At 40.7% G+C, this 18,441-nt stretch overlaps 1 protein-coding gene across 3 annotated transcripts in view; it reads left to right on the plus strand.

Moving 5' to 3' along the window:
• Positions 1-13,050, plus strand: part of trim44 (tripartite motif containing 44) — a 48,693-nt gene extending 35,643 nt beyond the window's left edge. For all 3 annotated transcript variants that reach the window (XM_053318567.1, XM_053318566.1, XM_053318564.1), the window contains exon 6: positions 11,616-13,050. In XM_053318567.1, the coding sequence (XP_053174542.1) occupies positions 11,616-11,700 (85 nt within the window). In that variant the 3' untranslated portion in view covers positions 11,701-13,050. The remainder of the gene's footprint in view (positions 1-11,615) is intronic.
• Positions 13,051-18,441: the final 5,391 nt, after the last annotated feature.

An 18,441-nucleotide genomic window follows, 5' to 3' on the forward strand; every position in this document is an offset into this window, starting at 1 on the left:
GATTTCTGTTCCTTTTCTTTTTTCTTTTTTCCTTCTTTGTTCTCTCTTTTCAGAAAACAATAAACTGATAAACTAAGCATAATATAGATTGTAGGGAGTGAGTGCATAACCAAGTTTCTAAATCATCTTAGATACCAACTCAAAAACAAAGAAAATGTGTGATGGAAAATATAGTACTACTGTGAATGTGTAATATTTCACGGCAGCTCATCGTTTATTTTTCCTATACTATTGAGAACAAAAAAAGTTGTCAAATTCAACAAAACTATTCCTTGAACAGCCTAAACCACTAGGCCTGCTATCTCTCTATCTTTACATCCTTTTTGGACCTAGAATGAAAAGAAACAGCAAGCCGTGTTGGGAGGTTTATATTCATAATTACTGATACAGAATTAAATACTTCTGTCCAGAAGGACCTGACCATGGGGCAGTGCCACAGTATATGAATTAAAGTACCCACTTGTTCACAACCATGCCAGCAGAGATCAGAGGAGCATGACTTCATTTTTTAAGTCTGGAGGGAATGATATAAGCTTCATGTAAGTTTCTGAATCATATAACTCTAAATCTTACTGACGTATTACTAAAGAGTCCCTCCATATTCTTTCATACTCTGTAGAGGTGAATGAAACACCTAAATCCTGTTCCCAATAAGACTGAAGCTTTTGTTTTCTTTCTTCCCAAATGGTTCTGTCCTTTTTTTTCCAGGTCCATTTAACTTATTAAACTGTCAGTTAACCTTTTAGCAGTTTGTCCAAGTATGTTAGCAGACAGCATCCCATTACATCCGTCGCAACCTGTAAACTGAGCTCAGGTTGTCATCAGTTCCATTTGGAGTCGCTCCTCTCAAGGATCAGACTATTTCTCTGTTGCAGTGAAACACCAAACAGTAGAGTTTCCTTTGTATCCAGAGAAAAGGAAGAATAGTTAAAAACAGTGAGCCATTTATCCTGTTTCATAACGACCCCTCGGGTCTCGTTATGAATCTGGGTTTTATTATGTTTTAAAAATGAATTGCTGCACATATTTGTAAGTATTGCAAATGAATAATACCATGAAATGACACAATATAACCCCCTTAAGAACGAACTTCTCATTAGCAGACAACATCCAACATGTTTGTCCTCTCTCCCCTCGCTCTTTGTTATACTATGGGGAACTATTTAGGTGATTCCATTATCTCCTCCTTGCTCTCCTCTAAGGGATCTTCTTAATGTCGTTCATCACCCTTTAATTTGTGACCAAGAGTATAATGGCTCTGGAAAATTGCAAGTCACAGTACTGTGCTACATAGGGGAGTGATACCTATTCAAGGTAATTGTTGACTGTCATCCCTGTGCATCTCAGTGAAGAGGGGCTTTAAAGGAAGTATGTGATGGTCCACACACAGCTACATACCTGAAGTGAATAACAACCTGGATGACTATTATGGTCAGTTTTAATTTCACATTCATTATAATGATCAGTTTTATTTTTGTGGGCTACACGGACAAGATTGCTGCAGTTCTCCTCAATTAATTCTTCAGTTGCCCCGGCGGCCACATAAATTGTAAAATTACTAAATGAGCCAATGTAAGATTGAGTCTTTACAGTGGTTTAATGCCCTTATCTGAACGGCTCGGCTTTAATTCCTCTGTAACGATGGGTACCTGTGTTGAGGTGAGCAAGAAATTAGTTCATGAATGGATAGCGGTTTTCATCCAACCCCTCGCACCTGCTGCAGTGCCGACAAACCTGTGTGATTATTCTGATTGGCTGAGCATCAGCACAATATTTTATTCCGCATCACTGACCTTTCCGCCTAACTGTTCACAGTCTGTGTGCAGGAGGAGGCGTCCTCATGATAATACATGCATCATGAAGAGAGTTGACTGCATGCAATTCTTGGCTGGAGTGGTACGCCCCACACTTCCCGATGCACATTCTGAAATAATCACATGCATGAATATGAGTTTGAATGGGGTCTACTTGAGGCGGTACATCTGGTGGATGATGAGATGGATTTATCCTCGCCTCTACCATTTTGTTCTGATGAATAAGCTGCAGCGCACACAAAGGGTCGTGGTAAACAGCCCCTAGCTCTGTCCCCTGTACCATGATGCATTGCCTGTTGTTGCGCCTTGTCTCTTCACTTCCTCCACGAACTGATTAAGCCTTTGGAACAGCATGGAAACACCACAGGGTGTTGCATTGTTTTTCAGGGGAAGACAGTCCCAGTGAACAGTAGAGATAGACCACTGAGTCTGAAAGAGGCAGACTGTCATTGTTTGCAGCAATTATTCAGTCATCTCACAACACATGATGGTCTTTGGTCAGTCAGTTAGCTTCATTCTCTCTCACTGATCTTCAGGCATTTGGATACAGTCAATAAATCATTTCATGTAAAAGGGGGTATAAATTGTACGTGTCCGCATATTTATGTTTCATCCTAGAATGAGATGTAACGACTGAGAAAGACTCATGTGTTTGATTCATAATTGATAAGATAAACGATAACACTTTTTTGCTTGATCAAGCAGTCAGTTTAGATATTAAGTTATCACCATATTTTCCTCCAGTGTATGCAGTTTGCTGTGGTCAGGCCGGATATCATGAACAGAGAGAGCTATATTTCTGGGGGAAAGAAACTGCTCAGCCCAATAAATCACTATGTAAACAAAGCCAATACTGCTGCGACTGTGGCTCAACAGGGGGTTGCTGCACAGACGCAGGCTATAAAGAAATTTTACGGATTTATCATTTAAATGCCGAGGGGGTTTTGACACCCACATAGATTATTCTCTCATCTCATGGAGAAAGAATTGTGTTGTGGTTGTTTTCTTTGTTTAAGGGCATTTTGCCAACATCATGGATCCCTGTGTGTCTGTCTGTTTTGCTGTGTGTGTGTGTGTGTGTGTGTGTGTGTGTGTGTGTGTGTGTGCGTGTGCGTGTGCGCGTGTGTGTATCAGAGAAGTGGGTGGATGCATGTTCTGTATCACAGTTCATGTAATAATCTAATTACAAGGCTTAGGCATCACAAAATATTCTTGTGCAGCAATTAATAAAACAACCATCTGATACAAATCCTGTGTGTCAGTGGTTCAAAAGCAAAACAGTGAAACAGCCATGAAATTTAAGCTGTGAGTCCTCACCTGCACAGTTGGTAGCACCTGCGCCCACATAGCAGACTCTCACCACAGAGTCTTAATAGAGTCCGCACTTCTCAATAACTGCTGTCACACTCCCTGACATTTAGCCTCACCAACATGACAGGACAGACAGTCTGTTAGCAGAAGAATGTATTTTACACAGGATATCTTAAAAATCCAAAATAGAATATAGATAGAAATGGCTTCAAATATTTTACTGACCTCCCTAGCTTGACTTCTGTCTATACAATAACTGTCAACAGGTCTGATGTATCATGGGGCAGACCCAGTCACGTTTTAAAGGGAATCACTCAAATCTTAAAATAGTCCATTCCAAAATTAACCAGTGAAGTGATTGAAGAGTCAAAATGCTTTTGTTTCTTTTTTAGCAGTTAAAAACTTGAGTAGCTGTATTTTGATGGATGCACAATACTGTTAACATTATAAAGAATACAGAGCCACATTTAGCTAGCAAAGGACAGCAGTAATACATATTATATGCTTTTTGTATTGTGCTGTAGAAAAGATTTTTAGATCATGAAATAATGAGTCACTGTTGTTAATAATTAGAAAAGCAATAGTGTAATTTTCTACTGTGTTTATTTAGCATTGATCGACACTGACTTATCTGTTGAAGATAATAGGCTACCAGTTTTCTAGTTTTTTAAAGATACTGACCCATTTAAGATTATTGTTATCAACTGTTTAAAATGTTTCACCAAATGCTGGGAGGAATAAAACTGATGATTTTTTTTGGATCAACTGCTAAAGTATTTTATTTTTATTCTATTCAAATTTTTGTCTTTTTTAAAAGGAAGATTCTATGATGTGCACAGTTTTAAAACTAAATAACCTCTCAATTAGGCATTTGTTTCCATAAAAATAATGAACTAAAAAAATGATGATTTTATAGAGGATTTGGTTATCATTACCCATTCAGTTTAATGAATTCCTGCCACCATCAGCTAAAATCTCTACTTTGGCTTTGTGTGGCAAAAATACAGGACTTGTATTTTTTATATTTTTAGATTAATTGGCTTCAGGTGAACTGATTCCATAAAGTACAACTTCTCTAACTTGACTGCATAGCAACAAGACTTTAAAACATTTTCACTCTTTCCCTGCAGTGCTTGAGCTTCTGATCTGCATTAGAGCATGAGAACAAAAGTGTCATAACAGATTGGGGTCTGAGTAACCTTTAATAGGAAATATGTATTCCCCCCTCTCAGCTTCCACACTCATGCATCACCTCTGCTTTTCTTGTAGCTGAGCCTCAGCAACAAACTCATGATGTCACTTCCTGCCAGCGTTTGTTCTGTATATCCTTCATGTTCCTGAAGGTCTGATAAATTGGCTTTTCCTTCTTTAAGTCCGCCTCCACCTCTCTGTGTCAGTCCTTTGCCCTTCTTGTTTTTCTCTCACATTTCTCCTCATTAAGATACATCTATGTCTCAAATTCTAGCTGGCAGGATCATTGCAGTGCAAAGTGTTGGGAAGATCACAGGGGTGCTCTTAATGAAAGGTGTGTGCAGGGGCTATTTCTAAATTATACGTCACTAGACAGGCCTGTGAGATGAAAGGAAAAGAACATAAATCCATAGAGAGAAAAGGGGGAGTTGGCAGACATGATGGCAAGAGAGGGAGAAGGAACCCTTCCGGGACAATGGCCAATTAGATCCACCAGAGCATCAGCGCAGAGAAGTTAAATTACTCACAATAGCCTGCAGTATGTCTTTTCTTTTTATTGGATTGCCATCTACAAATCAGTTACTATTTTTCAAACATTCACTTTCCCTGCTCTGCGTCATCAGTTCTTTACCCTCCTTTCTTTGCCCCCTTTTAACTCCTTTATTTGATCTATTTTTCTATATCATGGCCATCTCTTGTCATTGTTTGTAGTGTTAAATCATCCTGCAGAAGCTACAAGTTATTTTGCTAAGTAGTAGCAGAGTGCAGTGCTTCACTGGAGAGTAAGGGTAAGAGTCTGTCCTCTTGGGCTCTATCAATAAACATTAAGGTTCCTCTCTCATTAGACCAAACCTCATAGGCCCCCAGGGCTTGAGAAATGGGCCCTGCCCTCTTATGTGATAGAGTACGCTCAGATGGCATCACCACTGTTTGGAAATGCAAATTGCAATATTTATTTTCCCCTGCAGATGATTGCCACTAGTCTTGTGTACACAGCCTTATTCTCATTCAACCTCTTTGCTTAATCAAGAAGAACCTCGCTCCCCTATCTGCAAACCCCAGTTTGCTCTTCAGCTCCTCCCCTTTCCTTCCCTCCATCATTTTACACACACACACACACACACACACACACACACACACACACACACACACACCTTAAATCCATTCAGCATATCCAAACTACTGCAGTATGATTATTCATATGGCAATGAGGCTGGATCAAGCTGGCAAGGCTGCCACGGCGTGATGGGAGTGTTTCCGGATGATGACTTAGGAGTCCTGCAGCTTCTCTGCCAAGAGCAGGGAATTCAAACTTAATCAGGGCAAGGACCCCTCCCTTCTCTATCTCCCAGAGAGCTCCATGGGGTTGAGGCCAAAACAGGAATAGAATGAGAGAGACAAAAGTCAGAGTCTAGGCAGGCAAGATCATGCACGCTCTTTTTTCTTCATGAGGAACTAAAGGTTTTCTCCTGTGAGTGATGGGTTCATTTTAGAGCTATTGGAGAAACTTTTCTGTTACACTCAGACAGGGGACATTAGTAAGATTAGCTTTGGTCTACTCTATCAGTCCTATCTAAACTCTTATCTCTCCCCCCACCCCCAACCACACACACACACACAGATACACACACACACACACAGTTTCAAATTTCCACACACTAAGGCTATTGTCCATCCATCATCCAAGGAGCACAGCCAGTGTGTTTCACTGAAGCCCAGACAGAAAGCTCTGCAGCAGGCCTTCCAGCCCCAGCTCACGCCTGTCCGCAGGCCACGGTCACACCAAGTGGAGGAGGCAATGATCGGTGCTGATCAATAATACATCGACTGCATTAAAGCTCATGAATAAGTCATGGACGGAAAGAACCCAGTCGTCAGGAAGAAGTCGCCCATTCGCACAAACACACACACACAGACACACACACAAACACAGCAAAGTGATCTTTTACTTAGGCCAGGGAGGATGAACAGACAAAAAAAGAGAATAAAGCAAGGGCTTAAACTTGTAGGGAATTTATCACCCACCCACTGACATTTTGTTGCATGTCAAAGCTCCACTCTCTCTTTTCTCTCTACCACCCCTCCCATTCACTGCTGCTCTCTCTCGCTCGCTCTGTCTCTCTCGCTCTCTCTCTCTCTCACTCTGTCAAGTAATGGCCTTTTTCCTGCGGGTGGAATAAATAAGTTATTACATCCATGTGTCCTAAGGCTTAGCAAGGACCATCTGAATATAAATAGTTCATTTGCCTCCATAGTGGAAGCCTCGCTTTGTGCCATATGAATATATTTGTAATTACTTTCTTTTTTTTTCTCTTTCTTTTTTTTTTTTACGAAGAGCAGGGTGACTGTTTTGGTTGACTGGAGATGCAAGATGAAATTGCCTTACACAAATAAGTCTGCCAACGTTTTACCCCAAACGCCATCTCAGACAGGAGGGAGTTGCGTGTGTGAGCTCAGTGCAGATTTTTGTGCTGTGCTGACAACAAAAAGTCTGAACAGCCTTCCCTCTGTGATCCTCTAGACAATTTGAATGCTGAGTAAAATCAGTGCAGCTAATGAAAATACACATGTTAACGTTGCCAGGAATTAGACTGGGAACAGCACTTTTGAGTAATTAATCTCTTGTATTAAGAGAAATGGTATACCTCTGTAGTAACTAACCCCGTATGCATGTATACACACTCTGTCCATCATCATTATTTCTTTTGGCTGTCAGTAAATTACCACTTGAGGCCAAGCTGTGTATGTGTGTGTCTGCATACCAGTTTTACACAAATAATCATATAAGTGAATGTAGTATGAGTTATACCTACCTTGCTATTACCATAACCGATCAGGCAATTAATGCACTAAATGAAAAAGCTAAAAGAGCTCTAATTGTCATTAAGAGATCATGTTATAATTTCCAGATTCCAATTAAAATCTGGCCTAAACTATTTGATAGTGTCCTCCCACCCATTGCTCTGTATGCTAGTGTACTGGGGTCCACTTAGTCATCATAACTATAAATGTTGGGACAAACATCCAACAGAATTCTGCAAACAGATTTTACACATGCAGAGAAAAACACCAACAAAGGCATGCAGAGCAGAATTGAGCAGATATCCACTGATAATTAACATTCAAAAGGGAGCACTCAAGCTTTTTAATTTAAATTAAGCCCCCTAGACACCCTCCACTCCAAAGCCCTCCAAACCCAAGAGCTGAGCCCAGTAAAGAGTCCCCTATGTCAGTTGGTGCTGAGACTAACTGCCCCCTCTCAGACACACTCAGACCACTCTCTCAGTCTGCTTTCCAAACACCAATCAGTGTAAACCAAATTATAATGCAATATTAAGAAGCATATCTGGAACATTGGAAGGAAGAAACTAAAAGCCAAAGTAGATTAAAATGTTATCTGGCCCTAAAAAAGATTACGAATTGGCAGAATATCTCAGACTGTCAGAGATAAAAAGCAGAGACAGATCCTAATCACACATAGGCTCAGTGACCACAAACTAACAATCAAAAAAGGACGGAACAAATAATCACAGCAAACAAATGAAAACAGAACATGGAGTCACTCTGGAGGCTGGAGATGCACTTCCTCCTACAATCCAGTGATATAAGTAACATTTCTAAGAGCTTAATGACTACTCAAAATTTAAAATAGTTCTAGGAGAAGGAGAATAGTCTAGACACATACACACAAGTACACAAACACATACACTATATGTATATATATGTACAGTACCAGTCAAAAGTTTGGACACACCTTCCCATTCATTTGAAAGTGTGTCCAAACTTTTGACTGATACTGTATATGTGTGTATACTGCATATAATTAATTTTAACATTGTGTTAATGTTCATATTATTGTTATTTTGTAGTGTCCAAATATTTTTGACAAATTGTATTTTGATGCTTTGGCAACATTCTTCTTGAAAGATCATTGAATTGAATTGAACTGAATTGTGTTTTTAGTGTGACCACTGGGCATTTTTGAGATAATATATTAAAGTCTGAAAGGCCAACAGCTCATCAAAATGTTTTACGGCTCAACATATAGCTGTACACACTTGCAATAGCATGACTGTATGTGTGTACACAGTTGTTACTGCTGTTTGATGAGATGCCCTGTTGTGAGTTTGTTCCGTTGTGATGTGGTCCTTGAGGAGATGCAGGAAGTGAAAAGAAGCAACTCTTTGTTTCTGCCAACAGAAGTATGTCAAACAGGAATACACAGGGAGCAGCACTCACAAAGATATTGCAGTCTATTAACAGACGCAGACATTTTTTTCCTCAAAGATTACACAGCGTAGGCCGGAAAACGGAGGCGATGGAGGTGGAGCAGTGTTTCAGATAGTGCTGGAGAGGAGCTTCGGCATCAGAGAGGCAGAGATGGATACAAACTGTGCCCTTGACTGAGAGACAGGAGATAGAGACCACATAATATCACTAGATAACCAACACAAAACCAACAGGTTTATCTAGAATTTATTAATTTTCTGCTTGAATGAAAACTGTAACAGTCTATGCAGGCAAGTCTCAATTCTGTGTCCTGAAGCATATTCAGTTCTTATGACTGCTGTGTAGATATTGCATGTGAGATTACTGAATTATAAACATGGTTTTGCTCTTATTTTTTGCAAGTACTATACAGTGTTTGTTTCAGACTGTGTTTGAATTGTGAAACTGTTTTTATCTGCAAACCCTGTAAAGATGGTTAAAGCATGTATGGTAAGATTTACTCACAGTTTAAGTAAAGGATGATACCCAACAAGTTGTATGTTCCAAGGTTGTAATGGATGATACATGGGCTAAGAATTGAGGGTATGACTTGTCGGGTATTATCCCTTATTGATTACACTAAATGTATGACAGTTAACTGTTCTATAGCTTCATAGACAGTGAATAGTCTTGAGTAGGGCTGCAACTAATGACTCGACCAGTTATTTGGTCCGTAAAATGTCACAGCGCAGTTCACCACGATTGTCAGTTTACTACTGAAGAAATGAGAAAATATTCACATTTGAGAAGCTTGACCTTGGAAATGTCTTCTTAAAATGACTCAATATTAATTAATCAATTATCAAATTAGTTGGAGATTAATTTAATATCTGGAATTTATCAACGAATCATTGCAGCTGTAGTCTTGAGATTAAAAGTTCAGTAGCTAAATTATTAATAACAAGGTTACAAGATGGACTTGGAAAGACATGCTAGCAATATGGCTCAACTATTTGATGCATTTGTACAGATGCTCATGGTCCCCAGAGGCTGTGTCCTAATAACTCATGTAATCTACTGACTTCTCTTGTAAAGCCACCATGAGATTCACATTTGTGGTTTTGAGTGAAATGTTTTGTATTAGATGTGACTGGCGTAAAGTTTGATGCAGAGACTCATGTCCCCTTTAGGAGGACATGAAGGTAACTGTAATGAGTCCTTGGTTCAGCACCATCATCAGGTCCGAAGTTTGACTTGTCCAGTACTTTCATTTATCAGTTCGGTTCAGAGCTTTATTGTCCCTCGAGGGGAAATTTGGTTTGCAGTGACAGTACCAAAAAACAACTAACACAACAACCATTAATAAATGAACAGTGGCATAACAAACATCATCTCAGCATACAGCACAACCAAACTTGATAAGAACAATCACAATCGGAATAAGTATAAGTAGAGATGTCACGAGCAATGCAATTAGGGGTGTACAAGTTAACTGCATTGCTTGCACGTGGGACAAAGGAAAATTTGTACCTATTTGTTGGTGCTGGAGGTAGCCTAAATCTCCATCCAGACGGCAGAGGAATGAATTTCTCCAAAAGTGGGTGGTCAGACCTGGACAAGATTGACCGTTTGCAGGTATTATGACCAAATACCTGCGAAATGAACAACATTACTGTGTTTCTGTTTAGTGGTAATCAGCAAATACTACTGAGGTGGATCAGCGTCGATCTCAAAGCACCCGTGGGGTTTTAGTGTCTACAGACTCACAGAGCTGCTAGCATGTCTTTAGGCTGTTCAGTCCTAGTTACAGTTTTAGAGGAATCACTTGTAGATCACAGTGATTCCTTTTGTCTTTTATTTCTTGCTCTGAGCACAACACATTTTAGTTAAACTTAGATGCTGAGATGTAGTATTTTTTGATGAAACATCTAGATCACTATTTCATCCTTTTCTTACTGCTTTGTGATGCTTTCCATACAGTTATATTATCTGTGTGTTTGTATGTTTTATTAGTACTCATCATGCTTGTGGGGGAAATGCTGTATTCATTTGGTCCACTGTGTTGTGTAACCATTTTTATGAGAGATGATATTGCTTAATACAATACAGTTAAGCTTTTTCTTTATTGGTTGTCATGAACTACTCTCCCTCCCAATATAATAACAAGAACAAAGCATCTGTGCTATGGTTACATACTGATGTAACTGCTTAATTGGAAGTTGATCTGTTTGTCTGATTTTTGCATCCAAATAACAGCTGTATTTTGTAACAAGTCCCCCGACCTAGAGGAGCTGGTAATCAAAAGCCCAAGAAAAATTGTACAGTCAGCCAAGCTGCCATTGCAGTTGCCTTGACCTTCTACTGCAGCTTGTGCATCAGTATGACATGAAAGATTTGAGTGGAATAATCTATTTTTTGTTGATTCTTGCTCTGATACACAACAGTAAATTCCCAAATATTAAATGCAAACTAAATGTTGAAGGTCATAGGAAACATCTCAACGGTGGAATTAAAAGGCATAGCTCTTAAGTGAGTTGAATCTCATTGACTTAAATAGCAGCCATAAGTGCCATAACAAGCATAAGTGTGTGTTTAGAAAACATGCTGACATATAGTCTTTTTAAAATGACTGTGCTAGATGTAGGGAGGAAGTCATAATAAAAAAGATGAAGGGCAGAATGGGAGAAGTTACAGAGGAGAGTGTCTTCTCTGGGACTAGCAGTGCTCTATCACCCTTACGACATTGTCCAATTAGAGCATATGATTAGTGTAGACTGTCTCCAGTGAAATTGAATCTATCAGCCAGGCTTGGATTGCTACAGGTCCCTGCAATTTAGCTATCACTTTGTCTCTGTCACCACAGAGCTGCTAATATAAAACTGACAGAATGGATGATTTCTACTTAAGGCGTAGCTTGATTGAAGCTGATTACATTTCACAAAGGTTTATTATATTTCCATAATATGTGTGTGCATGGTGGTGGGTGTGTGGTTGGGATGTGAGTATGTGTGGCAGCATTTAGGTGTAAATTAGAGTTGGAAGACCTGATAAATCATCTGATTTATTCCTGTTTCTGCTGTTTTCTTCCAGGCTGCCAGAGCCGAGGGCAGACCCCATGGACCCACGGGACTTTGGAGACAATGATTCTGGACCATCGATGGACCACGCCCCATGAGACTATACTCTTACCATATCCACCTGTCCTTCAGTTCTGCTTCAGCCAACTGTCAGCCCTGTTGAGCTGTCAGGCAGGCCCTGTCTGTCAGCCATCGTCCTCTCACCCCTTCTCCCCCCTCCCCCCTCCCTCCCCTCGTGCCTGCTGGCAGTGAGCTGACCTTGAGGAGGACTGCTGTGACAAATATGGATGGCCACGTCTTTTCTGCTCTCAAACTTTTTAATCCCTCACTAGCTACTAACTTTCTTTAATTGAAGCACACAAGTTATGTGCAATCAATTACGATCAGGCTCAATTTCCACAGCCAGTCAGATCCTTGGCTTACTGGTGAGCACGGCCGACTCAGAGAGGAGCCTGGGTAGGCAGCTGAGCAGAGCATCTGTTAAGCCCAACAGATGTCAGAAACGGGAAATTTTGTGACACAGTGTGCTTCACTCTTCATTTATTCGCAATATCATTTTGGTTCTGTCATTTTGACAAACACTCTGGACACTCTCAGACACAGAAAGGGAACATTTGTCATATGCCCCAATGCCTTATGTTATCGAGAGAATATATATTGCTAAGGTGTTTCTGGGTATTACATTTTGATTGTGAAAAAAGGAGACCTGTCTTTAGCTGATTTTCTATAATATTGTCTCTTGTGCTTTCCATCATCCCATTACCTTCACCCCTCCTTTCCCTACAATCCTCACTTTCTGCCCTACCAGCTGATTCTTTATTGTAAATTTGCCTGCACTTTCTCGTGCGTGAGAACTCTTCAAATCTATTATCAGAAGCAGAGAGCATTTTGACACCCATTGATTGGTGAATGTTGCTGAGTCTTTGTTAGGTGAAAATCGAACCGTAATTTGACTGTGCAAAATAGCTCTCCCACAGTATCAGCTCTCTATGTACTATAATGTAAAGGCTCATTACTCCTGGCCAATCTGCAGTGTATGACGGATTACAGCTCAGACAAGCATATGCACTTTCTACCTTGACCCGCTCAGCCATAGCTTTCCTTCATGATGTACTGCTGCGAGTCTGTTTGTACCAGCAGTTTGTTTTTAATGTGATTGATTCTGTTGCCTTTAATTCAAAATTTAAATTGGTGTCACCCATAATACTTTGGGCCTATATGACAACAACATGAGTTTGCTGCTGTAGCATTGCACTAAGGATGCACTGAGACTTGTATATCCACCCAAGGGAATTGTTGATGTGTCAACAGACTATTGAAACAACTCCAACAGCTCATTCTTTATTCTTGTGTAACAACCGACAGGAAGTGAGGCTGTCTGATGATTCTTCTGTTGTTATTTGTCTATTTTTGTCTTAAATCTATAAATAAACTGCCTGTTTCTTAGAGTGGATGTTGCAGATGTCACGTTTTCACTTTAAGAACAATTCCTACAATATATGTCTCTTGCAAAACACCTGAAAACTCAGACATCAGTCAACCATGACACTATTATCAGAAAACCTGACCAGCACATGACGGTGGATGGAGACAGGAAGAGAGATGAAGTATTATAAAGAGAATACAGGGGAGGGGGAAGGGGGAATAGGAGATTTGGGGGAAAAAAGGCAAGGGAGGGGGGTGATGGAGCAGGAGAGCTCTTTAGGTTCTCTCCTTCTCTACAGATGCATTTAAATGCAGACTTGTTCATGCCTACAGGCCCAGACAAGCCCCAGCCCAGTTTCATCAACTGGCAGCCACAATCAGAAAGCCTTTGTCTCACCACTGCTCATTTTTCTTTCTCACTTTCCCTCTCTTGCCTTCTCAGTATCACACCATGCGGCTTACAGGGCTTCACACCTGTTTTCTACCTGAGATGCTTCATCAAGCCAAGAGTGCTCTCTCAGCATGTCTGAGCTCTCTGTATTGAGATATCGACTCAGAGAAACTCATTTAGCCGGTGGTCATTGCTATCTGGGCGGTAACGTGTCTGGGTTTGCATTCTCTTGTGAGTTTCCCTTTACAGAAATAATGGGGCTTAATGATTTACCACATGAGGCATTGATCCTCAGCATTCACTAAGCCACTGTTGACTGACCAAGCATCAGAGCACTCAAACCCTTTTAGAGTTTTTTTTTTCTTACGTGTGTTTTAGTGTGTCTGTGGCTAAACGGATTTAAGTTAATGTGTGGATGGGGAGCCAGACGCAGACTATCCCATGCTATCAAAGGGAGGTGGGTTTTGATGAGTAATCATTATTCCATTATCTCTATCGTCTCTGTCAATAAGTCCAACCTGATCAAAGAAATAATGACCAGAGGGGGCAGAATGTGCCTGTTGTCTTAGGAGGAAATGGAGGGGAGAAGAATGTCTGATCTTATTTAGCCAGGGATACCACAAGGTTCCCTTTTTTCCACACTCAATTACACTTGCTCTTCCAGGTTCACTTCACTGAGCATGTTCACACGGAGATGCAAAGACGCACACACAAATAAACATAAGCATAGCCATGAGACCCCCGTTTACTGATGAGCAAAAAGAGAATATTTGTGTATTCATATTGACATGAATTAATTGCTTCATGGGTTGTGAGATTGAATTAGCTACGTGACATGCTTGCTAGTGGTGAAGCAGCTTTGATTGCCGTCTTCAATAGAGCCTATTCGTCTCTGCTGTCATTTAATAGACAGTTGGAGTCTGTGGTTTCACCATAATGGAACAGCTTCACCACCCACCAACCCACTATGACATGCCTTAATGATTCTGTTTATTAGCATGTTAGAGCTAGAAGAGAAATAGGAAATTTTTCTCTAATAACGGGACCACACATTGCCCTGAGATGTATTTGTGTGTGTGTGGGTGTGTGTGTGTGGGTGTGTGTGTGTGTCGCATATGTATGTCTAAATATGTGTGCTTTTAGATTTGTGTGAGGATGTGCATTAGCCTGTGAAAAATGACAGTTTATTTGCAGGGACCCACACCTCCGCCCTTGCCCAGATTGCATGTTCTTGTACCATTCAAGAGAATGTATTGCTTGTCTCACAGTAAATGCACTTTCTTATTCATCTTTCCCCTTGGCTTCTGCACATACAAACACACAAAAACAAGGATATAGGCATCAGTAAAGGGATGCTTGCTCATATTTTTCAATCCCCCACTTGTTTGCTTTGGGTTCAGCCAGTCCATGAAACCAGACATGACTATTACATTATCTGATGGTGTTTTGAAGACTCAAAGATAGCATATTTTTCCTTACGTCGACTTCTGGTTGAGGGTTTCTGATGTTTTTTTGCTGTGTATTTTGGATACAAAATGGGAGGTGAAGACCCGGAACCATTAGCATATCGGCTAAGAAGATATCAGCAAAAGAATGGAACTTCAAAAACCCATCCAAGGTATGTAGATAGTATATCAGAAAAAAGACACATCAAAATCGAATGATATCTGTATTTTTACACCTCCAATTTGTCTCTTTTTGTGTAAAATGTTCAACAAAGGGCTAAAACACCTCTGAGAAGGACTAACAGAGAAAGAATCAATCGTCAATTTTCGTCTCCTGAGATCCAGCGAGCAAGAAGGTGATGCAGACTATGGCCCATTCCAGACTGACTGACAGCAGGCATCTGTCAGAGGTGGCAGGTACCGACAGCTGTCTGGCATCCCTAGCTCATGAACAATGACTGGGTGGAGACGAGACGGCCAGGGAATCCATCTCTCGTCTCGACAGCCTCCATCAGTCTTACATCCCAGAGTCAGCAAAGACACCTTAGTGCCTCTATCTTGAACCTATGTGCAATATTTCCCTGCTTGAGCATCTCACTTGGACAAATAAGGGAATTGTAGGGTAGAAATGAGAAGAGACTGAAGAGGTATTGTGATCAAAAGAGCAGCAGATGGGCAGAGTACAGACTCATACCGGGGTATAGAATGAGGATTAGAGTTTAAAATGTAGCTTGCAATGGGGACACTCAAAACTGTTCACATGCAAGGTAATAGAGATGGGGATCATGATGGCGCGGATGCAGTGGAAAGGAGCCAGGATGCTTGGTTTCCTCCAGCTGATAATGGAACGTGCCTCTGAATAAAATGAACATCCCGCCTAGATAACACCTACTGCTGTTGCTTCTGGGAGCTGTAACACATTATACTCTCTCTGTCACAGCTGTGATGAATCATCTCCACAACAAGGATGAATGTAGAATGCAGAGAAGTGGGAGGAAAAATATTGTATTTTCGGGCTGGCTCTCTAAAATCTTTGCCCAAAGGAACTCAGAAGTGAAAACAATGTGTCTATATTGTAATATCAATATGAAACATTATATTTTTTGGTTGACACAAATATGTCTACATGTGTATAACTTCCAAAAATGATATGCAGTATTAAAATCCTCCAGTCCACCTGTTTCCTTCCACAGAAAAAGTGAGTTTGACACTCTAACTGTTCACTAAAACCTGGCAACCTGGCTTGATCGACGCATGTTTTCCCTCCCTCTCCTCCTCAGCACCATCCTTCCTCATGCCTCTCATCATTCATGCTGTGTACACAGTCTGTCCCTTTCTGGTTGCCCAGGCTCCTCCGGAGCTTGTTAATTGCGTTGGTGACACAGGTTTGTGTGTGAAGCAGCAGTAGTAATTGCTCTGGCCTGGCCTGAGGAGAGGAAGGGTGCAGAAGTCTGGCCCCCAGGTCTGCCCCAAGGCTACGAGATTAGATACACGCCTCCATGTTTGATGAGATGGATAGCATTAGTAGTTTTATCAGGGACAGGGTCTACCATAAAACTTGTGCTGCTGTCCTCTCTAGACTTTACTGCAGATACTGTATAAATACAGCATAGATGTTCTGCACTATATACTTTGAACAGTTTACCAGCAGCTGCACAACAGATGGTAGAATATTGTGATGACCACTGGATTACATAAGGGCCATACAGTTAAGGCCAGGCCAAACTACCACCAAACTGGTGTGCATCATAACGGCCACACGTAATGTTTTTTTGTACAGCCTGCCCCACTGACGGCTAGGTGTGCATCAATCCACTGCCCCTCCACACTTCACTCCACCTTCCTATTTCCAGCGTCACCGCCCCTGAATAAACACTTTTTTTTCCCAGAGAAATATACTTCAATACAATGCTGGTCCACCTACAGACATCATTTACTAGTTTGTCGCTTACATTTCACTGTAGTAATTGTAATTATATCACTTGTGCCTCTATCTACAAGGCAAAAATTCATTATGTTCTGCTTTCAAAAAATAATCTCACTGCACAGAGTACAGGTCAAGTTCATCAAAAATAGACTACAACTACAATAAGCAAATCACCCACGGCATTTCAACATCCCATGCTGTACTCATAGAATTGGAGATACATCCAGGTAACTACTACATTGAGTCCATACAGTGCAACTTTGCCTATTGGTACTGGGGCAGCACATCATATGACCTACAGTGGAGGTGTGTCTCAGTTTTTTCAATTTATTTAGTTTCTCTTTATTCTAACACAAGGAGATCAAGTACCATCAATTTGTCTAATTTGTGGAGCCACATGCATGAGAGTGGCAGTCTTAAATGCCTGATGTTGTACAAATAGCTTTCTCTCGGTTTCTAGCTTGGTGTCAGTGGCCCCCATTCATCAGGGTATTCGAGGAAAGACTGGAGATTCTGCTGTGGAAATTATCCTAAATATATGAAAAGCAGTATTTGGATAGAAACCTGTGAAGTCAGTTGACCATTAATGTATAAAACACCCAAAATTAGGCTCTTTACTGTACTGTAAAACATGCATACTTTGATAAAATGTATAGAAGAAGTTGATCACTTTGTTTCACAGGCTGGGTTTCTCACACAATTTGACTCACTGGAAAGATGAATGGAGAAGTGGGAAATCATAAAGATGAAATCTTAAGCAACACATATAGTATTGAACTATAAAAACAGATGAAGGCACAGTAAAGGGGACTGAATATAAGAGGCCAAAACCTGCCAAGGTGGCTCAGTCATTAGCGCTGTCGCCTCATAGAAGGTGACTGGGGACTTTCTATCAGCAGTTTTCCTCCTACCTCAAAAGACATGCATGTTGGGTCTTATTAAGAATGAACCTGCCATTACCCTAGACCTAGACCATAGCACTGACCTCATAACTGGATTTGGTTCCTGGGAGTTGCTCCATGGCTACTAACTGCTGCTAAATTGTCTGAATGGGTCAAATGCAGAGGACAAATTTCCTCTCAGTGATTAATGAAGTATGACATAACAGGTGTTGCTTGAGTTTTCTACTTCAAGGTTGTGTGAGTTGCTGCCAAGAGTGGTGCTCTTTGGCAGTCTTAAACATGGACTGAAGGGATGTCTTTGAAATTACATTTTGGAAAGAAATGTAGGGGTAGGCGGTATTGTTTCCCTAAAACTAATGTGATGCAAATTATTTTTGTCCCCCCCCTATCATAACCCTTCTCAAGTCAGAGAGGAACAATCTGCTCTATTTCACAATTTGCTGTACAGTTTTGGCTCATTTCTACTGTGGAACAGCACATTTGAAATTTGCACCACCAACCCACCAAACACCCTTGCAGTTTGGAATATGGGGAGCTTGTCAATTTCTTCTGTGCAGGCTGCTTCCAGTCAGGTACTAGAAGTAACACTTTTGATTTGTGTAAGACCAAGCAGTTTGAAACATGATGTGTTTGCTTGACAAAAGTTTGTCCCTTGCAGCATGTAGTTGCAGTGAAAAAGGACAAAGGTTATACATTGAAAACTTAGTTGTATTAATGCTGGTAAATCCCTTTCATCCAATCCGCTGACT

This window comes from Scomber japonicus, chromosome 5 (assembly GCF_027409825.1).
Source record: "Scomber japonicus isolate fScoJap1 chromosome 5, fScoJap1.pri, whole genome shotgun sequence".
Taxonomy (NCBI): Eukaryota; Metazoa; Chordata; class Actinopteri; order Scombriformes; family Scombridae; genus Scomber; species Scomber japonicus.